General features: G+C 43.9%; 1 protein-coding gene across 1 annotated transcript in view; it reads left to right on the top strand.

The window, feature by feature from the left end:
* LIX1 (limb and CNS expressed 1) overlaps positions 1 to 21,486 on the top strand; it is a 738,396-nt gene that overhangs the window by 259,806 nt on the left and 457,104 nt on the right. Inside the window, exon 2 of the mRNA XM_086960960.1 lies at positions 6,838 to 7,001. Within this exon, the coding sequence (XP_086817086.1) occupies positions 6,838 to 7,001 (164 nt within the window). The remainder of the gene's footprint in view (positions 1 to 6,837; positions 7,002 to 21,486) is intronic.

The following is a 21,486-nucleotide window of genomic DNA, read 5'->3' as shown; positions in this document are numbered from 1 at the left end:
CCGTCATGTACTTGCCCATAATCAAGGACAAATTTAGGCACTGCTCTGTTGTTCCCAGTCCCCATCGAAAGCCATACTGGGTTTTTGAGATAATCGTAGAAAAGAGGAGTTTTCCCTTGGCACTGACCAAAATGGGGATGTTTTAGTTCCCCAACCTAGACTACTAAGTTCTACACATTTGAGTGCATCCACAAGAAATAGTAATTTTTAGTAAAAAATATAGATTTTATTTTTTTTAAAAACAGTATGAATTTTAGTACATGTACAAAATTAAAACCAGCGACACTACATGTGTCCACATTAAAAAACCATATTACACATTTCTAAGCATCATCATCATATTTAAATCAAGAGCAAAATTAATTCAAGATACAGTTACAATTACAGAGATATCAATTCAACTTTAAAACAATTTTTACAAACAGGGGAGAGACAAACACAGACATTTACTATTGGTCATTGGCGTGTGCACATCTAGGAACCTGGGTTTATACAAAATCAAAACCTGGACTTCTTGTTTCTTATTTAGTCTACAGGATAGATTTTTGGTCTTTTGATTGTGCAAGTAGTTGCGTCGACGCGTTTCGATGGCTTTTACAAATATACTGCCATCTTTATCAAGACAGATTCATTAATCTCTCTAATATTCTTGGCACTGGTTGGTTGCCGTTGTGATTGTCCTTTCCTTATTGCATGGCAGTTCTCATTTCTGCGTGGGTCTGTTTACTTAGTCAGTTTTCCGTTGATTTCTGCACCATATTTGCCTCTTTCAGAGACACTTGAGTCTCTTCGAGTACGCCCTTCTCCTTGTTCTTTTGTTTGTCTTTTTGCTAGTCTTAATACAATATAGCCTGTTTTGGTTTCTTTCACTGGCCTTGGAACTTCTGGGCGTGCTCTACTCGAGTCTCTCTTATCTATTTCCTGATAGCCGTGTTTTCCAATTCAGGATCCCAATGCGGGGTGGATAACCTTGGGGTTCCTAGAGCTGTCAGAATCTCAGCAAGTGATTACGCTGACTCTCCACTCCCGCTTACAGCCGGTACCAGCTCGCAGTTTCTCCGTCAAACACCAGATCCGAAGAGAGATAATCCCCTTGTTAGTTGCTCAGGTCTCTAGTCGGGCAAGGATTGCCTATTCAGCTCCTTGACGGTGGCGTCAATAAGGGAAATAGTCCTATAACAGGCAGGGTTGTTTCTATTCCCTTTTTTAAACACAGGTTCAACTATGGCCTCTTTCCAGGAGGCTGGGATTGAATCAATCACCACCGATTTAAAAACATTAGTCAGCAGGGGTGCCCAAAGATTGGTATTGAGCTTAAAAAGATCTAATGGAACTCCATCTAGACCTGGTGCCTTCTTACTTATTCCCTTTGTAAGTGCTTCTTCCACCTCTGCCACCGTAAGCGAGGCACTAAGCTCAGCTGCTTGTGCCAAGTCTGCGTGAAGCTCCTCATTACACCCAACAGATCCCTACCGGGAGACAAACTCATATTATCAATTACAAAGATTAGAATACACGAGAGAATGATAGCAGAAAACAAATTTCTCCGCACATTTGCTGTATTTCTTCAAGTTTTTCCATCCATGTGTGGGTGTATGCAGTGCTTTAAATGGAAATGTAGAAGTGCTGGTACTCCTGTCCAGAGTACCTGTTTGTTCCCGTAAAGCCCCGGTCCTTTCATTAAATATATTTTAACAGTGCTGAGGAGTGCAGGTACTTTCCCTTTCAAATTAATGAAGTGCAGGTACTCTGTACCAAAGACTATATGACATTTAAAGCACATGATGTGTGTCTGCATTCAGACATAAGACTGAGTCGTGCTCAGGTCCGAGTGAGTTGCGGATTGCCATAATCTCTTTCTTTGTAGCAGCCTCGTCCTATGTAGCTGTTACCTCCTATATCAAAGTACGTCCTCAGACAGTTTGGATTTAATTGTTGTGGCATGCTGCATGTTTGTGATTTCCATTGGCATTAACAGTTCCTCTTTTTTGTGGTGACTCCAGTGTAGAGTTATTTTTGTTGAACTGGAGACACTGATACCACGTCTAAGGTTAGCAGGATGATCAACATCCATTTGCCAATACTTATTTTATTAAATGGTTCTTACCAGTATTGCAACAACGTTTCCTTAAAATTGTAGCTTGTGTACTGGATTAATCGTCCCCAGAGGTTAACTGCTGTGCTCTTCGGTATGTGGTGTGTGGTGCCATGCGTGTCCACTGTGCTAATGTGTTGGTTCTCTCACTAACAGGTGTAACTTAATGGTATGCTGCTATGCACTTTCTCATGATGTGTGTGTTTCTCTGGGCAATTGTAATTCTGTCTTTCACTGGCGTGCTATATGTGAGATGCAACTCACAGTTGGCATTCTGTTTGAATGTGCTGATTGGAATGGGATCAATCGCTGTGGGGTTGGATGTAGGTTACGAGTGCTACTTGTGTTAGTGTGGCTTCTGAACAGGCCTCATTTGCAATGATCTAGTTCAAATGCAACTTGTTAGTGTGTGTTCGCTTGCACGCAGGTTATCCTTTGAAGTTTGTTCATAGTTGTAGTTTATTTGGTACCAGAAGTCACCATCCTATTGCACTGATATCCATGTTGGTGTTGTAATTTAGGGAGTACCACCATTCATTAATGCATTAATTGAGTTCTATAGATGAGGACATTAATCACAAGCTCGAAAAAGAAGGTGAAGATCAAATGTGTACTAAACTGTAAGAACGATTATACGGTGTAGGCTCTTTTGTCGTTGCCCAAAAAAATACATCAGTAGTACTATTTTGCCAGTACATATGCTTATTTTGCTACACCTAAGGTCGATCAAAAATCAAGATGAAAGTTATCCCACAGCATGTCACTTTAAGAATTTCCATAATGGGGATCTCAATAAAATCACATACAGTGCAATAGACTGTGTACCCAAGACAGTGAGAGGGGGAGACCGAAAGAAATCACAGAGGAGATTGGAATCCAGAAATAATTTGCAAATCAACACACAGGAACCTCATTGACTTAATATTGATGAGGAAATGTATATCCACTTGTAATGCTACTATGTCAACCTATGCAATGTTATTAGATTTTGTGTTTACATTACTTTAGCAAATGTAATCCATTTTTATAATTTCAGGAATGCAGTTAGAGTAAAGGATAGACTGCACTATACATTGATGAGAATGCGGTATCATTTTATAAAGAAACTGGAAACCAAAACAAGTTATGGGAGGTTTGCCCATAGGCTACATTAGTCGTTTAGAAATATTTATTTCATACTAGTATTTTATTTCTAATATTCAATTTGAAAGTATCAAAATGTATTTTGTTCAAAACACTTATTTCTGCTTGATTTATGTAAATAGTGTTTGCCCACTGGGGCATAATAACAGTAGATAAATAACTTGTATGGTTTCATATTACACAATCTTTAATATGATTCCACTGTTTTAATGAGATTGTAACAAATCAAAATAATGCTGGAAGTAGGTATGGTATTCAATACCACTCAAAGATGGAGCTTGATTTTCAAACTGTTTCGAGAACTTTTTCCATGTTTAACTAAATAAAGCATGTTAAATATGAAGTGTGCGTCGTCAAAAAGGCAAAGATAGTTAAAACTCGTTGACATCTTATTGTTTTCTGCCTTAAGTTTGAATTGAATGAGAATAATATTTTCAAAGTGCACTGGTCATCAAAAATGGGGAACTGGAGTTGGAAATCTGTCTGTCTATTTATAATTATCGGTTACAGTTTACTGAGCTAACTCTAACTTACTTATTGTTAACAGTTTTCTAAGCTAACTCTAACCACAACCCTGGCATGCAATGCCTATGGCCTCATATATTACATCACTCATGACCCAGCAAATTGCATCATTGTCATGGCCTACGGCTAACCCCCTGCAGCAAACTCACACTCTGGGTTCAACATCCCATGGCAACGCAATCCCAAGAGAAACCCACCCCTGATTTTTTTTTTTTTTTGCGGTACTGCAGCACTTCCATGGTACCATTGCACAACGTGCACCAAGGTACCGTGGGATTGTGCAAGCCTCACTTTTATCTCTTGCATTGTCCAGTGGTACCACACAACACCTCATAGGGGCACTGAGGTCAGTCCACCCCTGATACTCAACAGGTCCTCAGTGGAACCCACTGTACAATTGTAATGCATGCTGCAACATTTCATTTGATGATGTGTCCACTCAATTAGATTGCTTAGTCCTGCGGTACTGAATGGGCCGATATGTAAAAAAAAAAAAATTTAAAAAGAAAAGAAAGGCCCTTTTGACCAATTAGATCGCTCTGTTTTTTTTTAATTCACAGAACAGCTGGAGCACCATGTTACTCTCACAGAACCTGTCCAGATATCAGTATATTCTAAAGCTTAAGTTCTCAAAAACGGCTAATTAGATATACAACAAATCACAACAAGCATGCATTCTGAGTAAACCTCTACCTTTCTACCCAAATTAGTGTAGTTATGTTACTCATTTTTCTGTATCTCCTCCCAAAATTTCTATGGGAAGTAGCATGGGAAAAATGTGTATGGGGAGCCCCCCCTTTTCTCATCCCCACTTTACTGATCACTCCGAATCTTTCCAGGAAGAAGCAGAGGTGGATGAACCTTCTTGTTTTGGAAAGTTTTGTGAAGACTACGCCAACATTTTTAGCAAAACAAAAAACTCTCTTCCCATGGAAACTCAGAAAAAACAGCAGTTACTACACAGTGGCAACTGCCACTGTGTAGAAGACATAGAAATAATCTTACTTTATATATATATATATATATATATAGAGAGAGAGAGAGAGAGAGAGAGAGAGAGAGAGAGAGCTGGATATAGATTGATATAGATATTCTCCTTTTGTTACATTTTATTGATGTATTCCATTTGAGTGAAGTAAGGCAAATTAGGCAAACACAGCAGTTGTTAGCAGGGTACTGGGTTAATTACACAAGTACGGATATAAAGATAGGTGTATTATCAATTCTTTTAGAATGTTCAGTGATCTGGTCTTTAAGCTGAATTGAATGTTAAAGGACCAGTGCATGTGATGACATGATGTCATTATATTCCTTATCCAATTCGGCTGTGATGCTGTCCAAATTTCTTTGTACTAAATCCATTTTGCAAGTCAGAAAAACCTTTCTGAATCACAAAATGGGTTTTGAGATCCACTTCAAATTGCAGTTTGGAGGGGCATGAAAGAAGCATATCTTCTAATTGTGAGTTGCAATCAAAGCGTATGTGTCAATGGTCGTTTATTGCAGTTGTGGCTGCAAGCCATTGACTGATACTGACATTTCAAAGGACCTGGTAACTGATTTTCACAGTGGAGGTTTTCCTCTTTGGACATCTTTCCTTCGTGAATCCTGTTAGTTTACCTTTTGACAATGAAGCAGTGGTCCAGGTGACCACTTCCTGCTTGTTTTGAATTTTTCCTAGTGAGGAAACGTATTTTTGTTTTTAAACGGAACCAGTACTTTTAAGGAACATGGGCGTTTTTAAAAATAGCAAATAGTGGTGCTCCTAATTAATATTCATTAGGCAGGTCGTTATCCGACGACAGATTTTGTGACGCAATATATTAGTGCATACGGAACATCACAATCGGAGGCAGGTTGAAAAAGTTTGGTGAGCAGTTGGCAACCACTTTGTATGACCTGTCTCTTAGTACATTGGGCCGCAATTATTCACAGACCTTCACACTGAAACATGTATTGCTCATCCCATCATAAAACAGGAAGGCCAGATCTCCCTCTTCAGTGTGTTTCTTACATGTACACATTGGATGTTAGACTGCATGGTTTTTTTCTCTAGAGTACGCAGTCAGTAGAATAGTACTGGTGCTGTCCTGTGCAGCTGGATCACTAATGTAAATTCTTGCCTAATTGGTGTAGTAAATGTGATATTCTATAATGTGGTATCACTAATTAGATAATCTGTAATGTAATGCCCTGTGTGGCAACACTTGTCAAAAAGTGATAGGCGTAATGCCAGTGCCACCTTTAATTTTATCTACGTGAGGCCTAACAAAGATGTCTATACTCGGATGTGGGTCCTGTGCTTACTCTACCACTGGACTCAAGCTACACCTCAATGTTGAAGCTCAAGTAGGCCAAAACTAGTCTCCTTCTGATTGGGATCTTGCCTGGAAGTTCAGAATGGACGCTTCCAATACTAATATGCATTTGACTGTTATCGGGCTGTCTTGAGAGGCATGGTGGGCAAAGAAAGGATGGACACGAAAGCAGCATGCTTTATTACCGGTGACTGAGAGGAATTCAAGCATTATTCACCCATCACATCTTTTACTGTATTTCTCTATATGATGACATCAGCAAGTTATAGAGGACCTTACGGTTCAATTATTCCCTACCATTCGTTTTTTTGTTTTTTTTTAGATTTTCACATTTTAAAAAGAACGTTCAAACTCTTTCAGCTACTTGAGAGAGAAAGAATCAAAACATGGGTTTGAAATAATGAATGAAAGCAAGAATGCTCTCCAATAGGTCATTCCTTTTTTGCTGCTCTTGGTGCAGAGTCATCAATCAGGTGTCTGTATAAACAGACCAGAATTAAACGTTGACCCAAGCACATGTTGTTTAGTTCTCCTGATAAGGGTTCATAGCATTCCATGGTATGGGGTCCTGAACTTCCATGGCCCAGCACCCCGGTGTCTGTTTTCCATTTGAAAGAGTGTTGGTGAAGCAAGAGTGAAGTGGTGGGAATGTAATAACTATTTTGATTACATTTGCTCTGTTAATATCATGCATCTAGTATTCCCAACAATTACACTGTGATTAATGTTGAGTCTCTCTAAATTTGCCTTTGACAGTGAATGTTGTGTCAATACTGCAAGAATTCTGGGAGAACAAGGAGAAGCAGCGGTCTGTTTTTCCAAGTGAAGGCACTGTGGTTTATGAGTCTGTTCCATCGCCAGATCCCCCATTTGTATGTTACGTGACCCTTCCAGGAGGTAGCTGTTTTGGTAACTTTCAGGTAAGAAACATTTTTAAGGCACCTGCTGTGCTTTCTTTCAGATCTTGGATTGTCTCTGCTCTAATGTACCTTCCTTCCTACCACTATCACAATAAGAATTATTTATTAAACACTAGTTAGGATAATAAAGACACATTGATGCCAAAGCACCTTAGTGTTTAAGTTTCACAACTGCTAGTCCATTTTTAAAATGTAAAAGAAAGTGAGGTGTTCGTTATGAGTCACAGAGCATTTGTAAATATTGTAACAATGTATTAACATCTAAAGGTTACATTTAGGTAGAATAGGTAAAAAGTAGTAACGAAGCAACCCAATCTGATAGAATTATGTAAAGGCAAGAGCCTTTACATGAACACTGTAATTTCAAACTTCTCACACGCACGTTCAAGACACTACACAATGAGGGCCCGACCTCTCTGAACAACCACCCAGGCACCTACGCTCCACAGGACTCCGACTCGCAAACATTCCATGCATACACAGTACCAGAGCACGAGGGAAGCGTTCTCATGCTTCAGTCCTAAAGCATGGAACAACCTTCCATTTCGCATCAGGGCCTTCTGCTCTCTTCTTGAATTCCGCATGAAGAAGGCTCTTCTATTTACCTGTGCGCCCAAAGCCGGGTTAGAGAAACATACCTGCTCAGAGCCAGAATACCCTCAGGGGTGAGTGTGTGCTCTACAAATACACATAACATAAGAAGGGGAGCACAGGCATGAGCTAATAATAGTACCTTCAAAAATAACACTAGGATCGATGTAATCAGACTAAAATATCATTAAGTAAACAGCTATTCTTTGTAGAACTATCTGAGTTAATATGTATTATTTCATATAGTTCATCTTCTCATTCTGTTTGGAATGTGATCATCATATAACGTGAGGGATAAAATGATATCCTCTCCCCTTTATATTAATATTACTCCGTGAGTATAGATCACACGTCACTCTTATTTTATACCTGCGTTGACTATGAACATGATTTGAGAGTAAGTACTTTTTCGTTAATCATCCAGCTTTTGAAAACATACGTATATGATCGTTGTGATGAGTACACTTTACTTACATAATTTAATGTTTATATTTGAAAATATATGCATTTAAAGTAAGTCACAGGAAATAAGATGGGATCAGCCTTTCCCTAATCATAAGGAAACATGATGAAAGGTTAGAGCTAGAAGAAATATGATGTGCTGAGGAGCAGGAATTCACAGTGACATAGATACTGTATTACAATGAGTTACAGATGGTGTAGGTTGAAGAAATCCGATTATTAGAGAAATCTTTTCAGTCTTTGGATGTTAATTATGTTAAATCAAATTTTAAGTATGTCCTATAAGGACAAATTTTGTGATGCAAGAAGATTATTGCCATGTATGTTTGACATTAGCAGTAACTTGAGCAGGATACAGAAATGCAAAAACGGAGTGATGTCACTTTGTTTGCTTCCTTTATGTGTAAATTATCATAAACGTACCAATAAAAAATAATAATTTTGAAAAATGTAAGTATTTCATGGGCGTGACCTTTTTTTCTGAATACTGTCAGCAACAAATGTTAAACAACATGTTAGAAGTAACTCCTGCACTATTAGGGAAATTAAATATTCACTTTGGCAATTTTTTTAGAGAGAAAATTAATTGTTTAGAAGCAAACCAATAATCTAATTGTAAGGTCAATACAGAATAAAATTCAAACAAAAGAGGTGCATCAAATGTGCGTTTAACAATATTTTAAAACATGGTTTGTGAACTAAATTATAATGTATCATTGATGACAAAAAATCTACGAATAATGGAAATGACCAAAGCCTACATAGAAAACACATTAGATTTATAACAATATAATGTACAAGCTTGACGTTCTGAGATTGGTAACTCAGAAACCCAGCTGTATACTTAAACTGTATTAAGAAAAGGTTGTATTAAGACAGAACTGATGATACTATGGATTATTCATAGGTTCTTTCATACTCTTGCTAGCCACGAAATTTTCCATAACATGGAACATGTTACCTTTTCACTGTTACCATTACATATGTATAAAGAAGAAAACATATGTGGCTTTGAGGTGAAAATAGTCTATAGCAGTGCTTAATTTGTGAAAACAAGAATAAGTGCTAGGGCTCAAAGTTTTATCTTTTAACAGCACTGTGAATGCGGTGTTGACATTTGATTCAGATAGCAGCAGACAATCGCTTCCCCTTTATCTCGCCGTTGCAGGTTCTTTTCACTCCTGCTTTCATCCCTTGTCCCTCTTTTTCAGTCTCTCTTTCTCCTCCTTTACCCCTTTTCTGCCTTTTTTCTCTTGTTCACTTCTGTCCCAGTCCCTAATAAGCATTGACAAAGTCAATTGGTTTCGCCTACGCAAAACCAATTGGCTTTGTCAATGTTTTTTTTTACATGTTGCACAGCAGTTGAGCTGCTTATCAACATGGCTTAAAGTAAATAATAAAAAAAAACACTATGACATAGCCATTGCTTTTTTATTTTTACTTTAAGCTATGTTTTAATCGCCTCAACTGTTGTATTACATGTAAAAAAACATTGACAAAGCCAATAGGTTACGCATTGTTGAAACCTAATGGCTTTGCCAATGCTTGTTCCCGAAAGGCATCTGTGCACAGATTCTGCTTGCTTGTTCATCCATTCAAATGAAAAGAAACAGCTGCTCCCTTGGCAGTTTTTTCTGTCTTTTTCTTCCCTCCATGTGTGTCAGTGTTGAACCAATATCTAAGGAAAACAAGCATTGGCATAGCCTATAGGTCTCGCCTTTGGAACCTTATAAGTGTTTAGGAAGTCATTTCCACGATGAAGAGGAGGCAGGGGTGAGAACAGAGAAAAGGAGGCCAGCACTGAGGTGAAGATGGGGTAAGAACAGCGGAACAGCTGGTCAGTGTGCGGGTGAAGAGGATGGTTGTAAACAGAGGAATATGTGAAGAAAAAAACAAAGAAAGGGTGGTAGTGCTAGAGTGAACAAGGACAGGGAGACTATGTGTGGAGACTAGTGATCAGAAATGTAGTAGTATATCAGAGTAAAGGGGGGGTGCGACACAGAAAAGGAAGGGCACTCTTTGTGAAAGTAAAGAGGAGGCAGCGGGACTGGGATAAGAACAGGACCTGGCAGTGCCATAAAGAGAGGGCCAGGTAGTGCCACCTTGGGGAGACAGCGGGACTGAAATAAGGAGCAGGGCCAGCGTGAGGAGACCCAGGGACTGAAATAAGAACAGGGCCATAAGGAGAGGGCCTGGCAGAGCCAGCGCAAGTATACCATGGGGCCGAAATGCAGAGCCGTGCTAGCCTGAGAGGAGACTGCAGGGCTGAAATGGGGAGAGTCTGTGGCGTGCCTGGGTGTGGCTACACAAGATCACTGACCTACTTTTTTTTTGCTAACAGGGCCACCTGGCAGATATATTTAGCATCTTAGAGAGCCGCCATCAAAAAAACTCGGAATCCCTGTGCCACTTTCATGAAAGCAACTTCTGGTCCATCACCATTGCTAAACGGAACCAGGTTACAAAAGACGTATTAAAAAATGGAATGATTAACATGAAAAACTAAATTCCTTTAAAAATACGTGCGTTCGCCAGTTTCAAGAGAAAACTATCCAATGGTGGCGCTGTGCTGGCAGAAGGTTAATGATAGATAATGTGCAGTGGCATTAGTAAGACAGTGTCTAGTGAACGGTTAGGCCAGGATAGAGGAATCATGTTACATCAGCCCGCCGCTCTGAGAAAACTGTCATGCCGTGAATGTTGTGTTTGCGTGCCACTGACTGGCCACGCTGTGTGCAAGTATGTATAATGTTTCTGCAAGTGTAGGTGTGACTGTTGTGTGCGTGTCACTGACTGGCCGTGCTGTGTGCAAGTCTGTATAATGTTGCTGCAAGTGTAGGTTTGACTGTTGTGTGCGTGTCGCTGACTGGCCGCGCTGTGTGCAAGTCTGTATAATGTTGCTGCAAGTGTAGGTGTGACTGTTGTGTGCGTGTCACTGACTGGCCACGCTGTGGGCAGCGCCCCGATGCCTCTCATGCAGCACGGCCAGGATCGATGCTGAGTGGAGGTCAATGGCTCTTTAACCCATTTTCGGAAGCCTGGCGCCATGTCAGAGGAAAGGTGAGCGCGGAGAGGGGAGAGGTGGGGCTGATGAAGCGAGGGTGGGAGGAGAGGACACCGAGCAGGACAAAGGGAAGAGGAAGGCTAAGCAAGCTGGGTCAAGGGGAAAACAAGTGAGGCCGGGTGGTCAGCATTGCATACAGGAAGGGCACTGGTCGACTTTAAAACTACAATAATAAACAAGTAGGAGGTGTGGGGGGAGTGCAGCCGAGAGCAGGGACATGCAGCGTTTACCTTGCGGGAGCGAGCGCGATAATTGCTAACACATGGCGCTGCTGCTCGCTCCAAAAAGGTAAACGCCAGACGTGCATACGTTGCAATAGAAAGCAAGGCAAAACGTGCACGCTTTTTGCCAAAATGCTCATCGATTCCAAAAGGTTCCCTCCTATGCAGCGCATGAGCGTCACGTAGACGAGACCTAATGAATGGGATGAAAGCTGGGTCCAGATACTGATGTTCAGATCAAACATCACTGATTTCCACTGCCCCTCCCTTAACTGTGATTGCAAAATGCAATATTAGGTAATTTGGTGGACCTGTTATAGTGGATGACAAGTCAAAAAAAGCCTCTTCCACTCTTAGCACTGAACCTCTTTGGTGTATTCGATGCCCTTTCTGCAGAAGAGCTCTGAATATCTATGTTATTCTGTGGCAACTGTATAGAATTCTTCGGACCTCATAAAGGCATTACAGCTTGAACAAAATGCTGGCTGCGCTCTTTATCAAAGTTCTTGTTGTACATGGCAGGGCATCAGTGCTGCCTGAAGTCCATATATTGAGGTCATACCTATACTCAAAAAACTGCCAAGTGATGTCAAGGGTATCGAATGGCCGTACAATTGCACCACTGCTGCCCACAACAGTCACCACATGATTGCTCTCTATAAACTTTACAATATCTTCACTTTAACCCTACACTTTACAATGACGTCACTATCACCTGAACCCCGTGCAGCAATCCCATTACATGTGCACGATAAAAACCGTTCAGGGTGCAATTAAATGCACTGGCAGCGGGGTCCCTGTTGGGAATAGGAGAGTAAAAGTAGAAAGGGGTGGAGGGAGAAGGAGGATGAACTAAACAAGGTCGGCCTCCAAGTGAACTAGCAAAAACAGTAGGAACCCAATGTACTGGATTCAGAGACCTAGCTTGTATGATGGTCACTGATCAAATTTTGTCAGTACAGACCAAAAAGAAAGAAACATTTCTTTCTAGTGTCCCCTCACTCACCGGGGTTTCCCCGCGGTGACATGCTTCATCATTGGGGCCATCCCAGTTCTCTACGAAAAGGGGCGTGCTGCGATTAGCGAACTACGCAGGAGCACTTAGTTGTGAAAGACTATGTGTGGTGTAAGTGAGATAGTGATAGAGTGGATGTGAGTGATTTTAAAAATACCGTGCTAGTGGGCCTCAACAAATTTATTTAGCTCCTAGATTGGTATATTAAAAAGGGGTGACACTGCTATTTAACCTTTAATCAGGGCTAAATCAGTGTGCGGACCGCTAAATAAATTTGTTTTTATGTGAAATGTATATAAATTGCTGAGTTTTGTAGAAATAAAGTGCCTAGTTCAGTGAAATAGGCTATAACCATTTGGTTGTTTGGTGAGCTTGTCAGTGTAAAATGTAATGATTGAATCATAATAATATACAGAAGAGATTAGCAGTATATGTTTCTTTATATTGTTCTATCAGGCAGGGCAATCAATCAAATTGCCAATAATTTGTTATCAAAAATCTTAAATGAGTTCCTTGTAAACGTTGTTTCTGTAGTACAACTTCATTCAAGCTAGGTCTCTGAATTCAGTACATTGGGTTCCTACTGTTTTTGGGAAAAGGAGAGTGTCACTTTGTTCATCCTTGTCCTACAGCTGAACCTCTCGCTGTTTCTCAGCCCCTGCTTACTCTATCTTGTACCATCTTACTCTTTTTAGAGATGCGCATGCCCGCGAGGTGCATTATGGGGTGTGTAGTTTAGAGGTGACAATGCAATGTCCTGGGTTAACTAACTTTTCACACACCCCTCCTTGCTCCTCAGATTTCACTTCTGCTGCAACTTATTCGACATCGGCACCCTTGCATTGTTTTAAAATGTCAAAATACACTTTCACGAAACGTGCTGCTTAAGCAGATATGATTAAGCAGATATAGCCAACCACTTCACCGCCCTCACTTGCTCTACTTTCTCTCCATTTACCCGCGATCTGTTAGAGCCAGTGACGTGGCACAGAACACTTTTCAGAGAAGGCAGTATCAGCACATTCTCTGAAGTGAAGATGTCTGGCGTGTCGCTAACCACATCCCCTGCTGTTCTGAAATGACGTGCACTTGAGATAGGGAGAGAGCTGTGGAAACATGGCACCGTTGGCTTCTTTTCCGCATAATCTACTGACTCACAGTGGGATACAAAGCATTGGAGAGTTCGAAAAAGAGAAATAGACTTTAAACAAGTGTTTATTAAACAAGCACAGCATGGAAGAGAGACGGCCTGCAGATGCACTTGCAAGGAGTGATTGTTGGGAAGTGCAAAGAGAGGAGCTTCCCAGTGAAGTAGCCACTGGAAGGACACTGGCAAGTGGTCAGGGGCCAGTGACCGGAAACTGTATTTGGTCCAAGCTCCACGCGAAGGCTTAGACGGCAGAAGCAGAGCAGGAAGTATAGAAAGTGAAAGCAGACAACGTGCTCCCCAATGAGAAGCAAGTAAAGTAGAGCGATGTTAGAATCCATCAATGGTAAGTAGAGGTTAGTAAAGAGCGAGTTATAAGTCCCTTTTAAGATTTTGTTCAAAAATATACAAGACTTTGCAAGCGCTGTGTAAAACCTAAAAATAAGTCCTGCTGACCACCACCTGCAATCACCAGCTTAAATTGCTTCAGTCCCATCCTCCTTATTAGTTACGGAATGTCTGGCCCTCCTCCCTTCAGGGCATGGTACCTACTGCTAAGTATGTGAACTCCAGCAATATCTCTACTAGTGCTTGAGGTGGGCTGCTCGAGTAGGTTTGCGGGGAGCTTACTTATAAAAATGGAGCAAAGCAGGGAGAGCCTAAGTCAAGGCCCACACTGTCACCAGGACTCCCGTTTCCAGTGCTTAATTTGTGCTGCTGGTTGCAGGTGGTGCTCACCAGTACTCATTTGTATGCCTTGGACAGAAGTGGACAAGAGAGAAAGACAAGAAAGGGGTAAAGAAGGAGGGAGAGAGACTGGAAAAGAGGGACAAAGGAAGAAAGCAGGTGTGAAAAAAACCTGTAAAAGTGAGATAAAGGAGAGGGGACTGTGTGGTGGTAGGTAAATCAAATGTCAATCCCGCATTCATCAGTGCTGACAATAAGATAAAACTTTAAGTCCCGGCACTTATTTTTTTCATATTTGTTACTGGGCAAGATTGAGGCATCTGGTCATCCTACACAGGATCCAGAGAGCGGGGGGGGGGGGGGGAAGCTTCCCAGGTCTGTTTTAGAGGTTTATACAGCTGCAGCAGCCTTTAGGAACTTTAAGCTCTGTTGCTGAAGTCTGGAGAGATGGAGCCTGCAAGATCAAGAACAGAGTAAGCGCTGCAGGAATTTGGAGACAGAACATTAACAGCAATGCTGCCTCTTTGGGTGTTTTGTTGAGTTTTGTGTAGGCCTCGGCCCTGCAGAGCCCAGATGAAACCCCCAACGCATGGGCCTCTCTCTGATCAGGGGTCTGTATTCATCCAGTTATGTCGCACTTGTTGACAGCACAGAAATGGAGGGCGTCTTGCTACGTATTTTGCTTCTCTGCCCATCACTTGCTCAGAATTGAGATTGTAGCCGATCACTGCAATGATAAAGGGGGCTGGGGAGCTTGGGCTGAGTGGGGTGCACGTTAGGCTGGAGCATCCCCACCTGCCAGCCTGTTGAACGAGTCCCGTCTGGGCGAGGCATAAAAAGAGACACTCACTGGCATATTCACGCTGAAGTCCATCTCCACCATCCCGTCCATCCCAGCACCGGCATCAGAGTGCCAAGTGGGTGTCTCAGGAATCAGGATGTGCCCACCGGCCCCTCTGCACCCTATAGGCGGCGGCATCGAAAGGTCCAAGGTTCAGACATTGTTACTAATTGGAAAAAGAAGGCACACTGACATTTGGTTTGCCTCCTTGCTTTCCCACCCCTACTACTAGCTTCCGGGCAGCAGGTGGTGATTTCAGCTACTGAGGGGAGAGGGGAAATGTGGACTTGGCCCTAGTTCAGCTTAGCTGGGGAGACAGAGTATTGGACCTCAGTGTAATAGATAGCCATGCTTTGAACCTTTTTTGGTCGAGCCTGGGCAGCGTATCCGCTGCTCTGCGATTCATGCTGTATAGAGTTGGGGACTTGAAGTTCCGCCCACTCTCCGCCCAAATTTTTCATTGGCTTGTGTCATTGTCCACTGTAAACTGTGGCAGTTCATTGGTCAAAAGGCCTAGTAGTCCCTCCTTAGTACTGCATTCTCATTTTGTAACCTCCCACAGCGGCACCCCATTTAACGTATGTTGTTGCTCAATAGCCTTTAATTACAGCCTCAGAGCATTATTCTCTTAAATAGCTTTGTCCTGCCTGCTTTTGCAGGCAGGTCATGCTCTCTCCCAATTAAAAAAAAAAAAAAATGTTATAGCGCGCATTTGCAATGCAATAGGTCTCGCATTTGTGAGAGTTTAAGCTATTGGCATTGTAAAGAGCAAGGCCTTTTATTTATCTATTTGAAAAACAACACATATATAAAAGACATTGGCCTAGATGTAGGTAATAGCAAATTACCGAATGGTAAATACCGAATTTTACCGATTCGGTATTTACTAATCGGTAATTGCTATGTAGGAAAAAAAATCGGTAAAAATACTGAATCAGTAAGATTCGGTAATTACTGATTCTGTAATTACATAATCGGTATTTGCGATTGATTTCTAATGGTTTCAAGGCCCATAGGAATCAATGGCAAATACCGAATCTGTAATTACAGAATCGGTAAAAATACAGAATTTGCAAGGGGGACAGGGTGTCACTTGGACACCCTGTTGCCCCCCTGTTACTGGCTTGTGTGCCATGTGGCACACAGACATGCCCTATGTGCATGTACACTGGAATTCGTTATTTACCATGTAATAGTATTACATGGTAAATAACAAATCGGTAATGGCCTGTGGCACTGGTTTCAGTGCCACCTACATCTGTATTTACCGAATCGGTAAACATACCGATTCTGTGCATTTAATGCAACCTACATGTCCATTCCGACCGGTAATTGGCGACCTGCATCTGGCCCCTAGTCATTTACAAAGTCAATAGCTCATACTCTATAAATGTGAGACCTATTGCATTGCAAATTCTTGTTCTGAATGCAAATACGTATGTTATCCTACAGTACACAATTCTAAAGGAGAGCCCCCAGATGGAAATTACACCCATGCAAATGATTAATTCAAGTTGGCAGTTTGGGAAAATCTGGGATTTTTGAGTCTACACATATCTCTAACCTGTCCGTGCTTGAGCGCTGCCGGAGATTTCAGTTTCTCAGTCAGAAAGCTGATCACACATGCACATTATCCATGCAACCTTTTTCAAGATTTCCGAAGAGGTGATGAATACGCTGCAGACTAAGGGTTATGTAATGTTATTACTTCTTGACTAGCACCAGCCTGTCAGCAGGGTGGATGCTTGCCTTCAAGGGACCAAGCGTAGACTAGAAAAGCCCAGTGATAATGCCATTTCCTTAGTTAATCATGACATAATGAATGGATGCACATAAGGATTAAAATGATATCTCTTTGCTCCTGATAAAGCTCAGAGTTGTTATAGTCCTCTCTGATTTATTAAAGTTTGATGAAATATCAAAATGACGAATGAACAGTTTGCTTTTTAATGTTTTCAGGTCAGTTTTCTAGGGTCGCTGTGACTCAAGGCAGGATATATATATATCACACACAATAAATATAATGTCCAAGGAGTGTTATTCTTTTAGAAAAATATGACTTTTGTTATTCTTAAGATAAGATATTCAGTGGCTCCAAGTTTTATGGACCCGTCATTGTTTTGAATGGATATCTTCTTACTCCGAAGCATCTGTGCTTCCCAGACACGCCAGGCAAGCGGCGGTCCCCTTACAAAGGTCCACCTTTTACGACTGCCAAGCACACCGTCGGAGCAGTGGTGTAACGAAACATGAGGGGGCCCCCCTGCAAACTACATGGAGGGGACCCCCCTCCCATCCTCCGTGCCAGTCTAGAGCTCTCAGGCCAGCGACCCGCCATACTGCGGGGGTTGCGGGGCTATTGTTACACCACTGTAACTAATCCAGCCGTTATAAGTAACACTGGATGGTGGAGTCAAAGGTTGGGCTTAGTCTGCCAGCAGGCTATCATAGGTGGTGGTTCATTCATTACAGGGTCCCTGCCATCAGTACGTCAGGGAAGTTTGCCCAATTCAAGGTGGGTTTCCTGATGCAGACTCCTGTCATGATATACAACATCGGGCCCACTCATCGTTCAGTTTTGACAAAAGTGCATCCACTACTCCTTTTCATTTCCGTTTTAAAACATTAGACAATGCGACAATGCAGTATTTCAAAAGCAGATGTAACTACAAAGAGCAAATTTTGATAAAACATTTTTATTAGTAGACAATAGCAATCTTAAGAGGCATTGCATAGCTGCATACACACCGTGACCCCAATTCCATCACAGTCTCTCTCTCAGTGAGTCAGTCTCTCTCTCTCAGTCAGTCAGTCTCTCTCTCTCTCTCTCTTTCTCTGTCATTCAGTCTCTCAGTCAGACAGTCTCTCTCAGTCAGTCAGTCTGTCAGTCAGCCAGTCTGCCAGTCTCTCTCTCTTTCTGTCAGTCTGTCAGTCAGTCAGTCTCTTTCTCTCTCTCTCTCTCTCTGTCAGTCAGTCTCTCTCTCTCTGTCAGTTTCTCAGCCAGTCAGTCTCTCAGTCAGTCAGTCTTCAGTCTCTGAGTCAGTCAGTCTCTACTCTCTCTCCATTCTCTCTCTCAACTCTGTCAACTCTATCTCTACTCTCTCTCTCTCTCCACTGTCTTTCCACTGTCTCTCCGCTGTCTCTCTCTCCACTTTCTCTCTCTCTATTCTCTCTCCACTCTCTCTCTCTCCCTCTCCCTCTCTCTCTCTCTCCACCCTCTCTCCACTGTCTCCCTCCACTCTCTATTCTCTCTCTCCACTGTCTCCCTCCACTCTATCTCTCCACTCTCTCTCCACTCTCTATTCACTCTCTCTCCCTCCACTCTCTCTCTCCACTGTCTCTCTCTACTTTCTCCACACTCTCTCCACTCTCTCCCTCCACTCTCTTTCTACTCTCTCGCCACTCTCTCTCCACTGTCTCTTTCTCTACTCTCTCTCTTTCCACTATCTCCCTCTCCACTCTCTCCCCTCTCTCTCTCCACTGACTCCCTACACTCTCTCTCTCCACTCTCTCTCCACTGTCTCTCTCCACCCTCTTTCTCTACTCTCTCTCTCTCCACTGTCTCTCTCCACTCTCTCTACACTCTATCTCTCTCCACTCTCTCTCTCCACTCTCTCTCCACTCTATCTCTCTCCACTCTATCTCTCTCCACTCTCTCCACTCACTCTCAACTCTCTCTCTCACTCCAGTCTCTCTCCCACTCTCTCTCACAAAGTAGTGTGTGTTGCCATGGGCGTACGCAGAAATATTTCTGAGGGGGGGGGGGGGGGCGCATTTTTTACTTTTTAACTTCATCACCATCCCCCTTGCACCCTTCTCCCCTCTGCCTTGCACCCTTCTCACCCTTCACCTTGCACCCTTCTCCCCCTCCGCCTCGAACCCTTTTCTACCTTGCACCATTCTCCCCTCTGCCTTGCACCATTCTCCCCTCTGCCATGCACCCTTCTCCCCTCTGCCTTGTACCCTTCTCCCCTCCCCTTGCACTCTTATCCCCTCTGTCTTGCACCCTTCTCCTCTCTACCTTGCACCCTTCTCCCATCTGCCTTGCACCCTTCTCCCATCTGCCTTTCACCCTTCTCCCCTCCCCCTTGCACTCTTCTCTCCTCTGCCTTGCACCCTTCTCCTCTCTACCTTGCACCCTTCTCTCCTCTGCCTTGCACCCTTCTCCCCTCCACCTTGTACCCTTCTCCCCTCTGCCTTGCACCCTTCTCCCCTCTGCCTTGCATCCTGCTCCCCTCTGCCTTGCACCCTGCTCCCCTTCTCCCCTCCGCCTTGCACTCTTCCCCCCTCCGCTTTGCACCCTTCTCCTCTCTGCCTTACACCCTTCTCCCCTCTGCCTTGCACCCATCTTCTCTCTACCTTGCACCCATCTTCTCTCTACCTTGCACCCATCTCCCCTCTGCCTTGCACCGTTCTCCCCTCTGCCTTGCACCGTTCTCCCCTCTGCCTTGCACCCTTCTCCCTTCTACCTTGCACCCTTCTCCTCTCTGCCTTGCACCCTTCTCCCCTCTGCCTTGCACCCTTCTCCCCTCCCCCTTGCACCCTTCTCCCTTTCTCCCCTCTGCTTTGCACCCTTCTCTCTGTCTTCCACCCTTCTCCCCTCTGTCTTGCTCCCATATTCCCTCTACCTTGCACCCATCTCCCCTCTGCCTTGCACCCTTCTCCTCTCTGCCTTTCACCCTTCTCCCCTTCCCTTTGCACTCTTCTCTCCTCCGCCTTGCACCCTTCTCCTCCCTACCTTGCACCCTTCTCTCCTCTGCCTTGCACCCTTCTCCCCTCCACCTTGTGCCCTTCTCCCCTCTGCCTTGCACCCTTATCCCCTCTGCCTTGCACCCTTCTCCCCTCTGCCATGCACCCTTCTCCGCTCTGCCTTGCACTCTTCTCCCCTCCGCCTTGCACCCTTCTCCCCTCTGCCTTGCACCCTTCTCTCCTCTGCCTTGCACCCTTCTCCCCTCCCTCTTGTATTCTTCTCCCCTCTGCCTTGCACCCTTCTCCTCTCTACCTTGCACCCTTCTCCCCTCTGCCTTGCACCCTTCTCCTCTCTACCTTGCACCCTTCTCCCCTCTGCCTTGCACCCTTCTCCTGTCCGCCGTGCACCCTTCTCCCCTCCGCCTTGCACCCTTCTCCCCTCCGCCTTGCACCCTTCTCCCCTCCGCCTTGCACCCTTCTCCCCTCCGCCTTGCACCCTTCTCCTCTCCGCCTTGCACCCATCTCCTCTCTGCCTTGCACCCATCTCCCCTCCCCCTTTCACCCTTCTCCCCTCCGCCTTGCACCCATCTCCTCTCTGCCTTGCACCCTTCTCCTCTCTACCTTGCACCCTTCTCCCCTCCCCCTTGTATCCTTCTCACAAGACCTGGAACCCATCTCCTCTCTGCCTTGCACTCATCTCCTCTCTACCTTGCACCCTTCTCTGCCCCCCCTTACACACCCCCCTGCGGACGCCCACATGGTGCGTGCTAACAAGAGTGCTTACCTGAGGGCACTGTAGCATCCTGCTACAAAAAACACAGACACGAGTGCTCATGTCAACTGGAGCTTTATTCACTACGTCTTATCCCTTCATTGTCCCTGCTCTAACTGCCCACTTCCTAAGTCCGCTCCTCCTCTTCCTCTGACCCCCTAGCTCCGCCCACACCCAACTACTGGCATGCTGACTTCACAACATCTCCCCCCTTTGTAACAAAACAAACAAGTAAACTGACTTTTCAGTCCATCTCCACTATCAGTCTCTGGGATGGACGTATGTCGTGATAAGTATTCACCAATGGTTCGTCTTTGACTAGACAAGCTCTGTTGTGGATGTCTGGAGGGATGGGGCCTTCAATGTCTGGGGTGCCTCCGGTGAGTTCAGTTTGATATCGGCAGTCTGTCCCCCATTGTGACTCTCGCTCACGTGACGCTCGGCCTCTTTTCCACGGGGATGTTACTTTAGTTCCCTTCCAAGTGTCTGTATGTGTTTTCGCTTCATTTTGCCTTGTCAGGTCGAGACCAACACTGTCTTCCTGTTTCGAGTCTAGGATGCCAGCTGGTGGAGTATGACCTGGGGAGGCCATCTTGGTATGACTCGGAGATTGAGTGGTTGCCTCAGGTTGCTTCTCCCACTCCTGCTCGCACCTGATCCAAACAAAGCCTGGAACCGGCTGGATAGTTGTGTGTTTCGTTCTTGTCTGATGATGACTTGGCTCTCCGGGCGGGCCCGACTTCCTTTGCGGATCAACTGGTTGGTCCATCCTTGTTTGAGTGTCACTGGCCATGATATCTGTTTCCCCTTTGTGGGACCAGGACCAGGACCTTCGAGTCAGCCTTTCTGCCCCTACCCGGGGTGACGGTGTAGTCTTTGCGTCGTAAGGCACCTGTGCTCGATGTGGCAGGTTGTCCGGTGGAGTAATCGAGTGTGCATTGTCATTGGGGCTAGACATGTTGTTCTGAACGGGAAAAGTGTCCCTTGGTTCGCTGA

This window comes from Lissotriton vulgaris, chromosome 3_1, assembly GCF_964263255.1.
Source record: "Lissotriton vulgaris chromosome 3_1, aLisVul1.2, whole genome shotgun sequence".
Lineage (NCBI taxonomy): Eukaryota > Metazoa > Chordata > Amphibia > Caudata > Salamandridae > Lissotriton > Lissotriton vulgaris.
Note: the sequence above shows the minus strand (reverse complement) of the source record. Positions and strands in the feature narration are given on the sequence as shown.